Source organism: Micropterus dolomieu, linkage group LG19, assembly GCF_021292245.1.
Source record: "Micropterus dolomieu isolate WLL.071019.BEF.003 ecotype Adirondacks linkage group LG19, ASM2129224v1, whole genome shotgun sequence".
Taxonomy (NCBI): Eukaryota; Metazoa; Chordata; class Actinopteri; order Centrarchiformes; family Centrarchidae; genus Micropterus; species Micropterus dolomieu.
Window position 1 is genome coordinate 35,453,143 of NC_060168.1, and position 20,798 is coordinate 35,473,940.

Genomic DNA, 20,798 nt, shown 5'->3' on the forward strand with positions numbered 1-20,798 from the left:
TGATGAAATAATGTATGAAAACTAAAATATAAAACTTCCTGTTGCCTCTGTCTGGTGCAATGATGATGCAGTGAAAAGTGATGATTCTCTCTGACCAATCAGCAGTCTGTCCTGTTTTCACGTTACATTTTAGTTTCCCTCAGCTTGGAACCTCGATGAGGTGAGGTGATACGAAAAAAGTACCTGGAAGCAGGAACAGGTGCAACATTTCTACAATGGAAAACCAAACAAAGGCGAGTCGAGCCAAAGGGCCTCCGCTCAGACTAGCTTGGTTTGAGGGCGTGTCTGACCCCGCGGCCGCTTGGCGAGCTTTATGACGCGTTTTCATTGTGACGTCACAAGTAAAGGAAGTAAAGGGCTGGACTACAAACCAGCTGTTTGTTGAGCAGAGTTTTCTGTGGGAGGTGGGAACTCACTTTGGGCTTTTTCACTTTGCAAACCTGTTACATGCACAAAAAAGAGAAATAACTCAATAAAGGAGAGGGGAAAAGCTAAATGGCAGAATACCACCTCTTTAGAAAATGTTGTAAATTAAAATCTCTGTGCACACAACAGATGTAAAAAGGTTAAAACATGTTGATTAAAGCTGCATAAACCACAGAGCAGTCTGTAAACACAACATCTGACACATTATCACCTTTTATAAGGTTTTAGCGAGCACCAAAGGAAAATCACCAGCGCCAAAACAGCATTTCATGTCCTGAATGAATGGGTTTAATAATTTATCAAACAACTGTTGCAGAACATAAACATCAATCCATCCACAGCCGCTGTATTTTACACAAACCAGCTATTTATAAACCAGCTGCTGCGCTGGTTTGACTGCGCCTGAACGCTCCGCTACGAAGCTAGCGCTAATGGGAGGGATGACTTCCTGTGAAGTAGTATCAAAACTCTAGTCGGTGTGGTTGGCTGGATGTGCAGCTTTCTTTTCCTTTGAATGAGTCTTTAGGACGTTTAGTGACTTGTTCAACTCCTTTCTTGTATTCTGCTTCTTATTGTCATCTTTTTTTAGAGGAGCTTTGCAGCTCACAACTAGATGAAAAAGCAATTGCGGAGATCTTTCATTTCAGTTCTTCGAGATTTGTTGATCCAAAGTTAACATAATTATTATCCGTGGTTTACTTTCAACAAATGGATAAAAAATGTAGCTTAAATTCCCTTTCCACAACTCACAGTGGTCACTGAACTATTTAAAAAAATCATCTTGTCAATAACAGTAGTAAAATTATTAATTAATTAACGATTATATGGCTTACAGTATTGTGACCCCGCCCCTCCCAAAAGGCCTATTCTGAGCCAGGAAAAACACGTAGCATCAACAGCTGCCTGGGTTCAGATTCAGTGTTTGTGTTTAACAAGCAGCTGAAACTCATTAAATATTCATGAGATGTTTTTTCTTCTGCTGAAATGACTTAGTTAATAATCTCCACACTGTTGAAACAGATCTGTTCAATAGAGTGTGAAACGCTGACACAGTTAAATCAGTTGGGGTCGTCTTCGTGCTGATTGGTGGGGGGAGTGGAGGGGCGGGGCCTGACTTTGCTAAACAATTCATGAGCACAGCAGAGATGATTTATTATTTATAGGCTGAACTCAGTGTGACCTTTTTGTTTTGACCCACAAAACCAAAACGAATCACAAAAAAACATCTTTTTACAGTTTTTAATAATTTTACTTATGAAACATTTAGTTTATTTATTATTAATCTCCTTTTAAAAGTAAAATATCTGCAGTTCACCAACCTTTTGAGACTGAGAGCTACTGTACCTAAAGGATAGAAAATAATAATATAAATCTGCTTGGTTTGCCTTTTAATAAATTAATATTATGCATTTAATGAGCTTTAAATTAGGAGACCGTCCATCTGTGGTCACTGATCTGATCACTATCATTACACAGATTCACAGTAAAGTTTTTTTTTTTTACCTTTTAACAAATCTACCTAAACTCTATAATTCAAGCCTACGTTCCTTCTGGGCCGCTACGCTCCTCCAACGAACGCCGCCTGGCTCTGCCATCCCTTCACACAAAGCGACCTCAGTCCCTGTTCTCATCTGTGACGCCACGATGGTGGAACGAGCTGCCGCACGCCATCAGAGCAGCGGCGTCCCTCTCTGACTTCAAGAAGCTCCTGAAGAACACTTCCTGTGGTAACACCTCTGACCTCTGACATGCACTTCCTGTGCTCTTCTTCTGTCTCCTTACTGTTCTCTGGTATTGATTGCAGTATCCGTTAACTCTTACTAGTATTTGTCAGTCGTAGATCTCATATTTTCAGTGCTTGTAAGTTTTTCCTCAAACGTGAGTCTCAAAACAACATTAAACACGTGTAAAAATGAACATTTATTAATTGCAAACCTAAATTTTAGTTTTTTAAAAGACCTGACTGGAGAGTATTCCAAACAAAGATCTGCATCCAGAATGTAAACTGAGAACAGACCCATAAAATATGATGTGTTATTATAGGTTAAGAAAAGAAGAGTCTTTTGATTCACAAGCAGTTTTAAATAAAGTAATTAAAATCAAAGCGAGTGGCTGGTTTCTGTGTGTGAATCTTCTGGTTTAATAAAAATGTTGCTTTGGACCGTGGGAACCGAGTCCTCAGCAGACTAATCAATAATCAGATATCATCCTGACTCTTGCATTTTAACTGGACTGATCTCCTGCGTCCTTCGGAGTTCTGCGCACGAAGGTTCTGGTTCAGTAGAACCTGCAGAAACTCTTCTGATTAAACATGCAGACGACTCTCATCCTCCTCCTCCTCCTCGCTCTCCGGCTCGTTGCTATGCAGAGAAACCAGGTCTTTTCACGCCGGCTCTGAGCCGAGCTGTGATTGGCTGTTGCCAGGCTGCAGGGTTGGCACGGAGCGAGCGTGTCTGAGATAAAGAGGGCGAGTCGATCCGTCCTCTCTCTGCTCGGCTTCCCTCTGAGAATAACAAGGAGGCCTGCGGAGACATGAAACCGTCTCCGTCAGGGAGGAACAAAAACTAACGGGCTGTTTTATTCTTAGCGAACACTCAGTGACCTCCTCAAAGGGTCACTTCACAAATCCTCCCCCTCCCCTCTGGTGCTGCCGGGCCCTGCAGGTAGTTCTGGGTTCTGTCTCCAGTTTAGTTTGTGAAATATGACATTTAAAATCTGTTTTTGTGGATAAACTCACACAACAGACAGAACTGCTGGTTTTAAGTGGAGGTCAAATCGACTTGTGGAAAACCCAAACCCAGGCGTGAGACAAAAGAACCCGGATCAGAAGGGGACCAGAGGAATGCATTCTCACTAGAGCTGCAACGATTAGTTTCCAAGTATTTTGATAATTGATTAATTGCTTTGAATCCCTTTTTTTTTTTTTTTTTTTTTACTTCTCAAATGTGAATATTTTCTGGTTTCTTAGCTCCTCTCTGGCAGTAAACTGAATATATTTGGGTTGTGGACACAATAAGACATCTGAGGACGTCTCCTCAGGCTTTAGGAAACACTAATCAACATTTTTCTCAATTTTTGGGACCTAACAACTAATCGATTAATCCAGAAAAGAGTCGTTAGTTGCAGCCCTAATTCTCTCTCCCAACTCGTCACATATGGACACTTGGTCGCTTTTTAATGCCGTGTGTGGTCAAGTTAGCAAGTCCACTTAGAAACGTCGCACTTTGGTTAGGTTCAGGTAAAGATCATCATAACTAAGTTATGTAATTTAAGTAACGTTAGAGAGATTCCTGTATTAGATTCCTTGCATTATCCATAACAACTGCAGCACTGCCTGAAACTGCGCTCAAAAATGCATAAAATAAATAAATAAATTGACGCTGACTTTTTGTTTCACACGAAAACAAACACAGGCTTTCACAATGTCTGTGTTTTCTGATTACCTTTCTGAAGCTCGGATTAGCTGGAGCTTCCGTCTGACCCACAGATCTGCATCTTTGAGAAAAGTATGGGAAGAAACTGTCTTAATTATTAGCTCACAGGAATTATTCCAACTCTCTGTCCCTGAAGTCCAGACTGAACTGGGAAAAGGGGGCATTTAAGTACAACTTGGAATCAGTCACCTGGACCTTCAGGTGGATTAAATGACCTGGAGCAGATCTTTTGACTGATTCATATTGATTCCTGATGTTGACGTCCGACGAATCCTGATGAATATTTTTGATATTTCATGATCCCGTAACTTATTTTCATTGTAAATTGTTCCATTTTTCTATGTGTGCAACCCTGTTAATCGTGCTGCTGCACGTCTCGGCCGGGACGCAGAGACTTTTCCTGCTTAAATAAAGACGACAAAAATTTTTAATAGATGAAAGACAGGACTAGTTTTTATGTTCACGTTTCTCTTGATATGCGGCTGCACACACGTGTTTGTATTTAAATCATCTGCGGGAGATTATATATGAAGGCCGTTAGATGCTGGTGGGTTTACGTCCGAGAATGTTTGATGTGTTGCTGATTTAATGCGTCTGAATAATCCTACGATTCATGTAAACACAGTATTCATTCATTCACAGGACTGATTCTGGAATGATCTGCTTTGCGGGGGCTACCGCAGCTATATAACACACTCTCTCTTCTAAATGGAGATTTCTTGTGAATGATTGTGGGGTCGTCAGCAGGAACTAGTGAACATGGACTCGTTGGTATTCGTCCTGCAGGAACGTGCTCAGCAGAATGTGTCCGGTAGCTGTAGAGGTCTCTCTGCCGCAGAAGCCGATGGATGAATCAGTGTTCAGGGTTTCTGTCGGCTGCGTCTCGTCTCCTCTCGCCTGGCGTCCATTTTGTCGTCATGTGTGCAGCTGGCTGTGTGTTTAATGGAGGAGGTTTGGATCAGAGCCACAAAATCAGTCCGTGAGATGCACAGGAAGAAGAAAGATATTCAGGTTTCCTTTTGTTACACACACACACACATGCACAACGGCTTCATTTGGATTCAGACTGAAATCCTCAGAGAGTCGTATCAAAGCCTTCCTCCCCCCTTTCATCATCCCGTTACCACGGCAACGCCTCGGGATGGGATGTGTGTGTGAGCCAGAGACTCTGCAGACAAAGAGGAGAGCTGTGTGTGTGAGAGAGCAGTGAAATGATCGAAAACTCTCTGTTTTTTGCTTCTTAAATCTGTCAGGCTGAATTTCAGGAGGGGGGGGGGGTCCTTTAGTGAAGACGTGAAACAACATGGAGTCTGTGATATTCACTATTTCCCTCTGTGGAAACATCAAAGGTTACAAAACACACACACAAAATAATAATTAATCTATTATAAAAGGGTTTGTGGATATATTTGTGGTGTATATTGTATAAATGTGTACGCATAAACATTAACCTGTTTATAATTCTTTAATTATTATTGTGTGTGTGTGTGTGTGTGTGTGTTCGTAACCTTTGATGTTTCCACTGAGGGAAATAGTGAAAATCACAGACTCCATGTCGTTTCTGTGTTTCAACCATATTCTGTATTTAAAAAGTGGGCGTGGCCGCCGTGACGTCCCCCGTTGGTTTGCGGACTACAGTTTTGAGGCCTCGTTTGGCATTTTGGCCGTCGCCATCTTGGTTTTTTTTTTAGAACCAGACGTGACCATATTTGGACGAGAGGATGGAGCTAGCTAGCTTGGTTAGCAAGGTGCATCTGTAGTTCACGTTAGCTGTGATATCAGCTGGGATAAACATTTAAAACAAAACGTACTTCCTGAAAAATGAGCAGCCGACTCCTGATGAGCTTTTTCAGCGGCGCTGGTTAAACGTACACAGAGCAGCGGGTACGAGCCGCCTCTATTCTTATTGACAGGTTGGTAGCGACCTGTCAATCAGCTTGTAGCTCCGCCCTAAAGCCTCCCCTGCTTCCTGGTCTCTGTTCCTCTAAATGGGACCATAATTTACTAAATGAACATCATGCTGTGTTGAAGAAGACTTGAAACTAGCGACTGAGACCAGAAACTCATCAGGAAAGTGTTTACTGAGGGAATAAATCAGCTGACGAGTAGAAACATTTTCTCACAGACTTCTATAGAGTCGCCCCCTGCTGGCTGCTGGAGAGGACGCAGGTTTAAGGCTCTTCAGCGCTGGCTTCAGCTGTGAGATCCGGAGGTTCCCGCTTCGTTTTTTATTTTCTAATTTATATCCATTAGCTCCTGTTTGTTGTAATTTTTTAATCGCACACCTGATGCAGAATCCCTGACTTTGTGCAAGTGTACCTAGAAGAATTGATCTTGTTTTGAATGCAAAAGGTGGCCACTCAAATATTGATTTGATTCAGATTTTTCTTCTGTTCACTCAATTTAAAATTTGTTAATTTATTAATATTTTAACGTGTCTGTTTTTGAAAGCATTCTTACTTTACAGCATTTTTCCACGTCTGCCTAAAACCTTTAACTAAACCTATAACCTTTATTTCTCTCTAATATTTTCTGACTTTAGGATCAGAAGATTATTAAAATGAAGAAATATTGACAAATGTTGGCAAAAGAATCAACATTTATCACTTCAAATGTAAACTCCTAAAAGTAAAAAGCTGGAATATTTTGCAAATAAAAATGCATTTATGGGTTAGATTCAATACTGTTACTCACTACAGTAACCCCTAAAAAATAATAGAACAGTTAAACAGTTAATAAATCTTTAAAAACACCCGTTTACAGTCTTTCATCCAACTGGAGGATTAAATGGATGAAATGAAAAGTTATTATCTGTGTGTTTATAAAATACAAAAATTCTTCAGCCTGAAAACACTCAGCGAAAACATAAATAGGTCAGCGTTGTTTCCGTCCTCTTCTCTGGCAGTCGGCCCAGAGTTTGGGACCTCTATTATTATACTATTCTCCAATACAGAAAACAACTTCTACACCAACTGCAGTTTATATCGCAGGATTTGTATGAATTGACCTTATTTCAGATTTTAGGTTAAATTATAAATATACAGCCACAGAATAATAACCTTTTTTTACCAGAGTTTCCATGATTTGTATATTTTTAATCTCACATGACGTACTCTATTAAACTTTATTTTATACAGCAACATTTCAACGGGACAAATAAAAATCAGACAATTAAAATATTACAAGAATAAAACAGGATAGGTATAAGATACAGACAATAATGATGATGATGATGATAACAACAATAACAATAATAATAAAGTTTTGGAAATAAAACTGTGCCAACATTAATAAAACCTCTTTGAGATGTGATTTAACAGATTCTGCAGATTTAAATCCTCACTGATGCAACATTCATGTTTCTTCATCTGCTTTTTTACCTACATGTTTTTCTTTTTTGTCCTCGTTTCTAGATAAATCTGTATAAAATAGTGTAGTACACGTGAATGTCTGAAATCGGTTAATTGATCTGTCTGCAGTGATGTTACACCTGCTACACGGTGAGTCTCTGAGCTTCTGATGCAGTCGGATCATCACTGCCAGGCGTCAGAGACTCTGCTCGGTGATGTGTTTAAATCTCTCCCCCTCATCTTCTTCCTCTCTCTCTCTCTGTGCAGCTATCTGGAGCAGAGAAGCCCCCTGCTGGAGAGCCGGAGAACAACACGTCGTCAGCTGCTGCAGCAGGAACAGACGCTCCTGCAGATGGAGGCAGCAAGGTGACACATCCTGCACCACCCGGGGTGAACGAGGGGTTAACACAGACATTCTGCAGCTTTACAGAGAAAAGCAGATCAATCCATTTACTCAAGTACTGTACCAAAGTACCATTTTGAGGTACTTGTACTTTACTTGAGTATTTCTATTTTCTGCTCTGCCACATTTCAGACGGACGTATCGTACTTTTTACTGCACTACAACAATTTGATAACTTTAGTAACTTTGCAGATTCAGATTAATAATATAAAACATTATCAAACAAATAAAAATAACACTTTATTGATCCCTTGGTGAAATTCAGAAGCGACCCAGCAGAATATAAGTCAGCAAAAATGGGCCAAATAAGGTTGGAGCTTTATGGCACTCTAAAATTTTACATCCAGTCACAATTACTGATCTTGAATTGTTGCTACAACAATAGTTGACATGGTAAATAGTTTTGATTGATCTGAGATTTCATCAGAGAAGTCCTTTGGAAAATAATAAGGGTAAGATAAAGCTATTATAAGTAACCTCACCAACAAAGTTAAATGTTTATGAAAGATGTTTTGCCAGGCTCTTTCAAATGAAAATAGTCATTTTAGGTACAAGCGAGCCAAAACGAGCCACTCAAGAAATTGAGGTTCATAGGTGTGTGATCAATCCGTTCACTTGTTAATGCATTTTTCAATTAAATATTTGTTCAACTTTTTATTGCATGAAATGTATTTAAGATGTTGTCACACCAAAGACAATAATGTTAGTTTCCTGGAAAAATGTAGATGATTTCAGTTAAAATTAATTTACATTATCCTAAACAACATGCTGATACTCAAACTATCATAAAGACAAAACAATTAGACTTTTTCAAATGTGTTTGACGTTGACCTCCCCTCCCTTCAGATGGAGATGGTGTTCTGGCTGCTCTCCATGCTCGCTAACAGAGATAAGGAGGAGATGTCTCGGACGCTGCTGGCTCTGTCCAGCTCTCAGGACAGCTGCATCGCCATGAGAAAGTCCGGCTGCGTCCCCCTGCTGGTCCAGATCCTGCACGAGGCCCCGGTTGGCGGCGCCCCCGGGGAGACGGGCGGTACGACGACAGGCTGCAGCCGAGATGCCAAATCCAGAGCCAGCGCCGCCCTCCACAACATCATCTACTCCCAGCAGGACGAGGGCCAGGCCCGCCGGGAGATGAGGGTGCTGCACATGCTGGAGCAGATCCGGACCTACTGTGACAGCGGCTGGGACTGGATCGAGAGCCACGCAGGGACACCTTCACCCGGAGGAACCAAAACCACCGGTGAGTCAAGTGCCCTCTAAACCTGAAGGAACCAGTCCTTCAGGTTCCTTCTAAACCTAGAGCCTAAACCGTGCAAAGAAACCTGACCTTCTGGTTTTGTCCACTGCAGACATCCCTGAGCCAGTTGACCCTCAGATCTGTCAGGCCATGTGCGCCATCATGAAGCTTTCCTTCGAAGAGGAGTACCGACGCGCCATGAATGAATTAGGTTTGTGAAACACTTCAAAGTCTTTTGGTTTTCCCAACATCAGAGACACATTTATCTGTAAGAGTTTCATGTTTTTCTCCAGGCGGTCTGCAGGTGGTGGCGGATCTGATCCACCTGGACCAGGACATGTACGGCATGCAGAACGACCCCATCAACATGGCGCTGCGCCGCTACGCAGGGATGGCAGTGACTAACCTCACCTTCGGAGACGTCGTCAACAAGGTGAACAGAGACGCACGACGCTATGAACAGTCAGACGTGGATCAGGGACAGAGCGAGGACAGGGACAGCAGGGCTCTGATACAAAGGTGTATCACTACCTGTAGCCCCGCCCACAGGAGATAAAATAATTATATAATAATAATAATATATAATAATATAATAATAATAATTAGCGAGCTCAAAGGATCCCAGCAGCAAAAGAAAGTCTGAAAACATCATTTAATTTCATTAGGATGACAGAAGTAAACCAAAAGCATCTCCACTGATCTTCTACAAGAATAGAAGTACTTTATGCACCTAAAATAAGTACTTTATGTACCTTGAGTAATTGCTAATTGAGACACCAATGAAAACTTTACAAGCTGGAATAAAACAGAAATAGAAGCTTTCTTTAAATGAAAATGTTTTTTAATATACAATGAGGTATTTCTTAATTAAATGAGGTTTTTAGCATATTACACAAAAAGTCAGATGTTTTCTTGTGATAATAAAGCAACCATCTCCAGATATTTACAGGAAGCTTCATCGATTTATTTTTTTAAATACCACTCGTAGATGTGACGAACAGCTTTTTTCCACATATTTACAGATCAAATGCCACAAAAAATGAGAAGATATTTAAACCTCTGTAAATGTCTGGCTGTAAGAAACAGTTTGTATGATGATCTGACTGCCTTAGAGGGCGAGGAAAATGACTTGGCGTACAGGAAACAAGTCGATTAGCGAACACAAAAACAAGTCACTCAGTATAAAACTGAACACATCTCTCTTAGATATCCGATGTATGAACCCACACTGTGCTCTAGAACAGTGGTTCTCAAACTATTTTTTTTTTTTTTTTTTAAATCAGACCACAGACCCCCATTCTGATTTTTTTTTTTTATTGCAGAAAGTTTATGAAACCTGTGACCTAAGTAGTCATACATTCTGTCATTGGGTTACTTATTGATGGAATTATAAAAAAAATAAATTGTTCCAGATTTTGCTGGGGACACCCAGGAACCTCCTCAAGGACCCCTAGGGTCCCTGAACCACACTTTGAGAACCACTGCTCTAGAAAACAAACTTTCAATTAAATAAGGACAGTTTAAAAAAGTTTTAAGTTTAAAATTCTAACTAAGATGAAATTTACTCTATCTGCAGTTAACTGACTCAGTATTAAAGAGACAAATAATAATGTTTATTTTTTTTTAATGGTTTTGTACATTTTATATTAGTCTAATAATAATACAATCTGAAAAGAGCCATCATCACTGTGGTGTCTCGCCTTAAAGGTTTTTTTATTAGAAATCAGCCTACTGTTGTGAAACAGTCAATGTCGCATGCTAAGTGTTAGCATTAGCATAGTGTTAGCTATAATGCGAGTGTCAGAACGTCATTAACCTTGGTGTTAGCATTAGCACGTAGCTTCTGCCTTCATAATGAAGTGGTGCGTTTATTGTAGAGTCTATATAGGAAGTGTGCTTTGGACACCAGCTCTGACAGACAGACTTCAGATCTGGTAAACACGTCTTTACTGATTCACCAAAGTAACCCGGGCCCGTCTGTTTTGACCTCCTTTAGGCCACTCTGTGCTCGAAGAAGAGCTGCCTCCAGGCTCTGGTGGCCCAGCTGGCCTCCGACAGCGAGGAGCTCCATCAGGTGGTCTCCAGCATCCTGAGGAACCTGTCCTGGAGGGCCGACATCAGCAGCAAGAAAGTCCTCAGAGACATCGGCTGTGTGTCTGCGCTGATGACCTGCGCCCTGCAGGCCACCAAGGTAACGCAAAACAAACCAACCCACGCTGATAGAACGATAGCAGAGAGAGAATGTAAATGTAACTGTAAGTGCCCTCCTGTTATTTACACGTCCCGTAATATTCTGGTGAGAGTTAGAGGTTTATAAAAATAATAATCACCTTTATTTATAGAGCACTTTTCTGAAACCATGTTATTATTTAAATGTTTCTTTTTAAAGTGTAAAACAAATCACAATTAAATACTAAGATATTAACTAAATAATTAAAGAGAAGGAAATTTATGAAGCACTTAAAATACTGTTAAAAGAAAAATATCTAATCAGGACATGCTCTCTTATAGAAGTTTGTTTTAAGAACGGACTTTAAAGAGTTCACTGACTGAGCTGACCTGATTTCCTCCGCAGGCTGTTGCAGAGATGTTTATATTGATACCGTTCTCATATGTTAAATGTAAGACTACAGAGAGCAGCCAGTTAGCTTAAGGACTGGAAACAACGAAAAAGTTAGCCTGGCTCTGTCCAAAGGTAAAAAAATCCTCCTACCAGCACCTGAGATAACGAGCTTTAAAGCTGCTGGTGGGTGGATTTTTTTTTTTACCTTTGGACAGAGCCAGGCTAACGGATTCCTCGTTTTCAGGCTTCATATCAAGCTGCTGGCATTAGTTTCATATTTACAGTAAAGACATGAGTGGTAACTATGGGGGTAAATCGATGTATTGCAATTCATAAAGAGAACACGATTTACAAATAGATTTGAAATCTACAAACTCTCCACGATCCACAAAGAGAAATCAGTACTTGAAAACCAGAATTTGAATGAAGGCTAAGGGATTTGTCTGCGCTTGAGGATCATTTTAGTATTTATAGTTTCAAATTACAATTACAGGTCCGAAATCTGTGTTTGTGTTTCTAATCGTTGTCACAGTCCCCGTGATAAACCAGTGTCAAAATGATTTTTAGACTAATGGGAAGCGGTCCGTATACAGAGTTGACACTTGAATGCTGAGCTTTTCACAGAATTTGGACGGTTGTATTGAAACAGTGGTTTGAAAATATAAGTTGGACTGAGTTTGTTTTGTTAAGAGTGCATTTGTACAAATAGAATACAACCGTATTCCATTTTGGATAAATTCTGGTTTTCAAGTACAAGGATGATTTGTGTTTGTGGTTCACAGACGATTTTGTTTGTGGATTTTGAAGCTATTTTTAGATCGTGTTTACAAATTGGTTCATTCATAGTCTCTGCATTTACCCCCATAGGTATCAATCTGAACATCTAACTCATGTTTAACTTTTCCTTTAAAAGACCAAACCAGTGTGTTTGCAAATTTTTTTAATATACCTGAATGTACTTTTCTTACTGTTCATTGCAGCCGTTACTTTCCATTCATTTCTATATATGAAATGAAAATCAATTAGCAGATTCTTGAAACTTTCTTTGAGTTGGCTCTTTAGATTAAACATCACATCATGTCCTTTCTCAGTTCCTCTGATGTAGCATAGTTTAATTTGAAAAGGCCACTCTGATTGACCTAATGTGTACACCTTATGTCCGCTGTGATGGATTACACAACGTCTAAGTTTCAAGTGTCTGCTGATTTATTGTAAGACTGTAAAAACGAATGGGAAAACAATAGATGGCTGGAACACTAGAAAACGGTTAGCTGTGATGTCAAGTCTACTCCAACTGTAGTAAATTGGCTAAAACATGCAAAACCACTGGGATGGTCCTTTTAATCATACTTCAAACATCCTGACAACAAAAACATTATGATTGAAGCTGTCAAGATTCAATGAGTGTATTTAGTATATTTTCTGTGTTGAAACAAACCTTTTGTTTTGCTGGTTTTCCAGGAGTCTACCTTGAAGAGTCTTCTGAGTGCTCTGTGGAATCTGTCGGCACACAGCATCGACAACAAGGTAGCGATTTGTTCGGTGGACAGCGCTCTGGGCTTCCTGGTCAGCACGCTGACGTACCGATGTCAGACCAACTCGCTCGCCATCATCGAGAGCGGCGGAGGGATCCTTCGTAACGTGTCGAGTCTGGTCGCCACACGAGAAGACTACAGGTAATGTTTCTGGGAATCAAACACTGAAACTCACATTAGTTAAATGTTTTTAGCGTTAATTTTCATTCTTCACATTTCAAATAATTTGACCAAAAAAATCCAAACTCAGCTTTTTATGGAGCTTCCAAACGCATCTAATGGTCTTCATTAGTGGATCAGTTGGAATCTTTGATGACCTGAGACATGGTTGAAAACTCAAGAAACAGCTAGTGAGTCAAACTTGAGTTAAGATGTTTTTGTCGTCTTTTAGTTGGACATGAAATTGTTGTTTTCAAAGTCAAACATTAAAGCTAAAGTGATCTCCATTAACATTTGAGTAGCCAAAATAAACTAATACAAATTTAAATATGGTGGCTTTTCAATTTTAAAAGACTCGAGTTAAAGTGTTTTTATATATTTTTTTTTAGCTAAATTTATTACAAATAAACTGTTACTGCTAATCACTTTACTGGGCACAACAGTTTGTAGATGTTTTCTTACCTTTTCCACACAGCCATTGGCTTCTATTTATCAATCTCTCATATTGACATCAAAGGAAACCAATTGGGAAGAAACACATTTAAGGTCTCTTTCTTTCTTTCCTCACAGGCAAATCCTCAGGGACCACAACTGCCTCCACACTCTGCTGCAGCACCTGCGCTCCCACAGCCTGACCATAGTGAGCAATGCCTGCGGGACTCTGTGGAACCTTTCTGCCCGAAGTCCGAAAGACCAGGAGTTGCTCTGGGACCTCGGGGCAGTTAGCATGCTGCGCAACCTTATCCACTCCAAGCACAAGATGATAGCCATGGGCAGCGCTGCAGCTTTAAGGAACCTCCTCACCAATCGACCCCTGAAATATAAGGATGCTGCGGTTGTATCCCCTGGATCCTGCATGCCCTCACTCTACATGAGGAAACAAAAGGCTCTGGAGGCAGAGCTGGACGCAAAACATCTAGCAGAGACTTTTGATACCCTTGAGAGACAGAGCCCCAAGCACCTGACCCTCAACAAGCCGCTTCGGCACATTGAGAGTCTGGCGAAGGATTACGCATCCGATTCTGGTTGTTTTGATGATGATGAGGCCCCCAATGTCTCCAGTAGCCTGGACACTGGGAGCTTCTCTATGCTGTCAATGTTCCTTACCAACTCTAACTTTCAGCAAAACCAGCCACGTAAGAGAGACAGTGAACCTGAGAGAGACATAGACCCGCCCCAGATGGTCGAGAAGAGACGTGCACCATCTGACGATGTGGTATCTGCCGCTGCAGAGAAGCTTGCAAAAAAGATCACCAACACGGTTGCCAAGATCGACAGGTTAGTGGAGGACATCACCATGCATACATCCTCGGAGGACAGTTTTAGCCTGAGCTCTGAAGACCACCTGGCGGATTGGCCTTACGGACTGGATGAACTCAATGAAGCCCGGGCAAAATCATGCTCCCCCTGCCGTCTCTCTGAAACAAGCAGCTTGGCTCACAGAGAACGCCTCAGTAGAGCCCACGCTCTTTTGCGCCTCAAAAACGCTCATACAAGTGTATCAACAGACAGCCTAAACAGTGGAAGCACCAGTGATGGCTACTGCGGCAGCAAAGACCAGATGCGACCTGCTCCAAGAACTCTTATGATGCAACAACGACCCAATCAGCTTGATCTCAAGGTGGCTCATGAAGATTACCTTAATGTAAGATCGTCTGTTCTGAATGAGACTAACCAGCAGGATATTCCTGAGAGAGATTATGTGGACAACAAAGATATGAAAGCTCTAGAGCTCAGCAGCACAGATGCTGAAAAGAACCAGGATCAACCTGTACAAACACCTGTCAGTGCATCCACTAAAGTCTCCTCCGATGTCAGCATGACTTCAATTAAACTGTCTCCTTCTTATCAACAGGTCCCACTTATTCAGAGTGTGGCCAAATTTGGTGTAGCTAAGACGGCCATCAATGTCCAGGCTGCCCAAGCAATGAGGAGGCAAGCATGGGTACCTACCGTGATGACTGGGGGGAGTATTACAAAATTTTCTCCAATGACATCCACCAGAAGCCCAACTATTGGAACGATGGAGACTGTCCAGAAATACTCAGTGGAGAACACCCCGATTTGTTTCTCCCGCTGCAGTTCACTTTCCTCTCTCTCTTCTGGCGACGGAGCGCTGGATGGACAAAGTGAAAATGAGCTGGAGAGTGACTCGTCATTAGAAATAATTGAAGTGGAGGATGAAGAAGTAGTGAAGAGAGCTGAAGAGGATGAAACCTTGGAGGATTTGAGTGACAGCCAACTGCTCATGACTGACTCAAAAACCTTCCCCAGCAAAGAGACCGATCCCACCGGCATCCCCTGTCCTGCCAAAAGAGAAAAGGTGTTCCTTAGAGGAGCTTCACCAGCCGTACTTGAAGACAGGTCTCCATCCAGTTCATCTGAGAACTACATCCACGAGACACCCCTGGTAATGAGTCGCTGTAGCTCAGTCAGTTCACTGGGCAGCTTTGAGTCTCCCTCTATTGCCAGCTCAATCCAAAGTGATCCTTGCAGTGAGATGATTGATGGAACAATAAGCCCTAGTGATCTTCCAGACAGCCCGGGGCAAACCATGCCTCCTAGTCGAAGTAAAACTCCATGTTGTGTTGAGTCAAATGGACCAGAAACACAGGCCCCAGGAGGAGCAGGCCAGTGGGAAAGCAGCCTGCGAAAGTTCATGGAGATCGCAGACTCCAAGGAGAGGTTTAACCTTCCTCCTGACTTAGACACCATGATCTACTTCACTGTGGAAAAGCCCACTGAGAACTTCTCTTGTGCTTCAAGCTTAAGTGCTTTGCCTCTTCACGAACACTACATACAGAAAGATGTGGAGCTGAAATTGACCCCCCTACTCCAGCAAAATGACAAAAATCTACCTTTCCCAGACGATGACGAGCAAGGACTCGACCATGGGGAGCGATATAGTGAGGGCAACTCAGATGACGACATAGAAATCTTAAAGGAGTGCATCAACTCAGCAATGCCCTCCAAATTCAGAAAAGTAAGACCTTCCCTGATGACCACCATCCCACCTCATATTCTCAATTCCCAGATCCGAAAACAGATACATCTTCCGGTTTACATGATGCTCCCAAATGGCAAAACCCAAATGTGTACTGGAAGGCGAATTGTCATCCCACAGAAGGACTTCAAATTTGATGATTCATCCTTCACAGATTCTGCAGAAGGTACGCCTGTCAACTTCTCCAGCACAACATCGCTAAGTGATGAAACACTTCAGTATCCAGTGAAGGAGAGGGGCGCTAAAGACTGCACAGCTAAAGGTATGAACAAACATGAATTGCTCGACGATGAGGCAAAGAGGATCGAAGACTTGAGGATATTCTCACACTTCCACAAACCAAACAGAATAAACTACCCACCTGAGATACAAATTAACCGAACAACCAAACATGTTGTTCCCACTCAGAGGGTGCTGATGCAAAGCAAAGAGGTAGCCGATAGAGTGGCAAGCCAAAGAAATCGTGATCAGTCTCCTAACCAACAAAAGAAGAGGCAAGGTCAAGGCCCAGCCAGGAAACTGGAACTGCCTGTCATAAAGCAGAACACAGAAGGGAACCTCAATGTGGGATCACAAAAAGGAAACGCAATCTTTCGACAAATGACACATTCTTCAGAGGACAGTAACGGCTTCTACGATGACGAAAATGAAAAAGCTGAAACAATGAAACGAACAAGTAGAAAACAGATCAGGGAAGCGAGTAGAAATACTCTCTCCCGGAGCATGACAAATATTGGCAGGATGGATAATTCCCAAGGAAAGTCCAGAGGGTTTCACAGGATAAAACAGAATCTGATAAAGGACGACTCCCTGGCATGTTACTCACTCAGCTCCTCTCTTAGTTCACTGAGTGATGCTGAGTTTGAGGATCCTAAATCAAAGGCCCAGCAAGTATGGCACAAAAACAGACACAACAAAACACTGAATATGATGCAGCAAACAAAGCCTATGACCATTCACACCCAATATGAAGAGCCAAGCTCACCAAGCTCTGTCAGCATGGATTCAGAAGATGACCTCCTTCAGAAATGCATAACATCTGCCATGCCCAAGCAGAGAAGGAAGCTTGCTGCCAGGAAGAAGAAAGCAGAAAATACTCAAAAACAAAAGGCCTCTGATGGATGGAACATGGATGAGGAAATGGATAGTGATGATACGGCATGGGATAAAGATTCAGACCTCAATAGTGTTGAATGGAGAGCCATACAAGAAGGTGCTAATTGTGTTGTCACTGGGCTACAAGCATCGAAGTCTCAAGAGCCATCTTCTGAAGAGACTGAATCGGTCCTCTCATTCATGTCAACATCCAGCTTTACACCAAAAGAAAGGAAGTTTGCAAAAGACAAAAAGGCAAATAAACCTCTAGACTTCGCTCAGCGCAAGCCAGTTCCAAACTTACCAGTTGTTTTCAGAGGCAGGACAGTGATCTATACACCAAAAAAAGAGGAAGCTCCATCACAAAGACCTCCGCCCAGAAAAGTACCATCCAAGACAGATGCTCCAAAGAACCCAAACCTTGCTCAGCACAGATCAAAGAGCCTTCACCGATTAGGCCACCCCCAGGACACTGAACTGTCTTTGCCAAAGAGGAGCTCTACTCCACCTCCAAGGATACCAAAAAGTTCATCCTCTGGATCCTCGCAAAGCTCTACACCATCCAAACAGTCGCAGAAGATGATAACATCCCCGATTCAGACAAATAAATCCATCCAGAAAAAGAATCCCTTACCAGCTAGCAGCCCGCCAGCTAGTAGTCCCCCTGAAAGAAAGGGACGCTCTCCTGTTGTGAATCAAAATGAGAAATCCCCACCACCTAAAACTCAGAAATCCCCTGTGCGAATCCCTTTTATGCAAAATGCAGTCAGAGCCAGACCTCTGTCACCTCTGGTGACCAACCAAACAACAGGCAGACAAACCAATCAGGTCAATGGGAAAAGGGGGCCGCCAGCCAATCGATTTGAACTGGTCAGGATGACTTCTGTCCATTCAAGTGGTGGCGAGTCTGATCGCAGTGGATTCTTGAGACAGCTGACTTTCATTAAGGAATCAAAGACTGTGCTGAGACGTGATGGCTCGGCACGCAACATGCCTGGATCTCAGAATGGATCCCCCAAGAGAGCAGTTCCTGGGGCTTCAGCTGTCTTCCTTTGCTCATCACGCTGTCAGGAACTTAAGGCAGCTGTGCAAAGCCAGAGAAGGGTGCAAGTTAAAGGTCCAGGACAAACACAGCAAGTCCAGAGGCCAGACCGCGGACTTCAGAAGCAGACTACAACCCTATCTAGAGCAACTTCCAGTGAAAGGGACCTATCTGCAAGACGCCCAGGCAGAAGAACTAGCTCCGAAAGCCCCTGCAGGGTGGCTCAGCGAAATGGGCCTGGCAGAGCTTCTGGAGCCAGGCAGCAACAAGACAAAGATACTTTTAAACGTCACGCCTCATCACCAAGCATAAACATACTGAGCCGAGTGACCAGCCGTTCTTCTCTCCGCTCGTCGTCGTCTGATTCGAGTGGAAGAGCAAAGAGCGAGGACGATACAAAGAAGAAGGGGCAGAGATCTGTATCTCGGCTAAATGACAGAGTCACCTGGAGGAGGATCAGGGATGAAGATGTACCGCAGATCTTGAAAAGTACTCTGCCAGCCAATGCATTACCTCTGGTGCCTTCTCCTGACGAGGAAAAGCCAAAGCCACCAGCTCTTCCAGGAAAACTGCCAACCATTTTACTTGCATCTCGCAAGACAAGTGACGCAACAGTCCAGACAGAAGATTTTTCTAACAACAAAACCAACTCGAGCACCTCTCCAACAGTCGAAACAGTTCCAGTGATCTCGGAGGAAGTGGCACGATTAGCGCTGCTCAGAAAGATTAGCGCCACCTCTGGGAGTAACCTCCAGGATGGAGATTCCGACGGCTCCCTTAGGAGCCACAGCACTGTTGCCACAGGAACATCAGACAGCCACGTGGGGGGAGCTGTTCATTTCCGCCAAGGATCCCCCAGCAAGGCCGCCCGAGTCACTCCATTTAATTACATCCCAAGCCCCATTGCCTGCTGCCTACAAGACACACAGAGCCAAGCAGCCACAATCAATGAGAAGTCAGAGGGGAAAAGTGAGTCATAGGACATTTCGTGGACAACATGGATGACTGTTTTCCTGAATGAAACTCAGCACTCAGGTGGAAAGACTAGGGATGTGCTGGTCTCTATACCTCGGGTATTGACCCTTTACTTTCCCCATTCACTGCATTTAAGTTTTTCCTCCCTGAACAATTGACCACAGCTTCCATCTACCATTCACAAAGGGTTGGATGTATGCATTGAGATAGGTCTAACAAACAGACCATCAATAACTTTTAGAGATGCACAGAAAAATCATACATGAAACGGAAGTGCATCTTTTTGTACTTTTTTTGTATTTGTAGAATAATCATTGCCTGGTAGAAATGTAGTGAAGACAAAGAAAAAGACAGAATTTGATTTCAGCACATAAATCACCATCGGTCTCCTGGACAGAATCGATAAGAGAACAATATTATGCAAACTTTTGAAGGATATCTCAGCTGGACTTTTACCTGAAAAAGGTACAGACTATGGCGGACTGTTGACAGACTCTCAAAGGACATAAATTCACTAACATGTATAGTCTTTTTTTACATCTACGCTTTGGGCCTTTGCCTATCCACAAAACTGAACATGTTACTCTGTTAGCTTTTTCATATTTGCAGCCCAGTGGGGTGTGGGGGCACATTTGTGATAAAACATTTCTTCAAATTAGTAGTCCAATCACCTTTATTCCACTTTTTTCTGGCTGTAGACATATAGATTGTGGGGTGGTGATGGAGCAGTGGATAAGATTCATACCTTTGGTGAGAGAGACCCAGGTTCAATTCCCACTGTGACACATCCACCAATGTGTCCCTGAGCAAGACACTTAAACCCTAGTTGCTCCAGAGGCGTGCGACCTCTGATATATACAGCAATTGTAAGGTCCCTTTGGATAAAAGCATCAGCTAAATGAATGTAAAGAATATATTTTGATCTTGGACTGTGTTGAGCTGCCATAAGACGTCAAAGTTGTGTTATCAGAGACATCCCCTGTAATGTATATTACAGGTTAAGAGAATAAAAACTTACCACTAAATTACATTTATTCATTTAGTTGTCACTTTTATCCAAAGCGACTTACAATTGCTATATATGTCAGAGGTCGCACGCCTCTGGAGCAACGAGGGGTTAAGTGTCTTGCTCAGGGACACATGGTGGATGCGTCATAGTGGGAATTGAACCCGGGCCACCACCCCATTTAATTTTGAACTTCTAGCTTGACAGTCTGGCGTTAGCGAGACGGATGAAATCTATCACCATATATATAATTTTGATGTTACAAAATTGATATACATTGTGCTATAGTACATTTTCTGCACAAATAATTGAGTAGCTGTTTGTGGCTAATTCAGCCAATTAAGTACTTGACAAATCAACGTATTTAATCACATAGATGCAAAAATCCTATTTAAAATTATTTTTTCCATAAAGTAGTCCCAGTCTGTGATTGGCAACATATCCTGCCTGAAATATTCTAGGATTGCTATCGCGATATAAACTGTATGACAAATTTACATTATGTCATCTCCCACAGTAGAAATTTACTACTTGTGGAAATTAAATAAGAATGCTGAGCACTTACA

At 42.2% G+C, this 20,798-nt stretch overlaps 1 protein-coding gene across 1 annotated transcript; it reads left to right on the forward strand.

The window, feature by feature from the left end:
• Nucleotides 1–4,619: 4,619 nt before the first annotated feature.
• On the forward strand, nt 4,620–20,287 carry LOC123957329 (adenomatous polyposis coli protein 2-like). Its single transcript, XM_046030022.1, has 8 exons — nt 4,620–4,631; nt 7,478–7,576; nt 8,460–8,856; nt 8,966–9,064; nt 9,147–9,286; nt 10,850–11,044; nt 12,878–13,092; nt 13,681–20,287. Exons 1-8 carry the CDS (start codon nt 4,620–4,622, stop codon nt 19,229–19,231), a joined length of 6,708 nt encoding a protein of 2,235 aa, XP_045885978.1. The 3' UTR covers nt 19,232–20,287.
• The last annotated feature ends 511 nt before the right edge of the window (nt 20,288–20,798 follow it).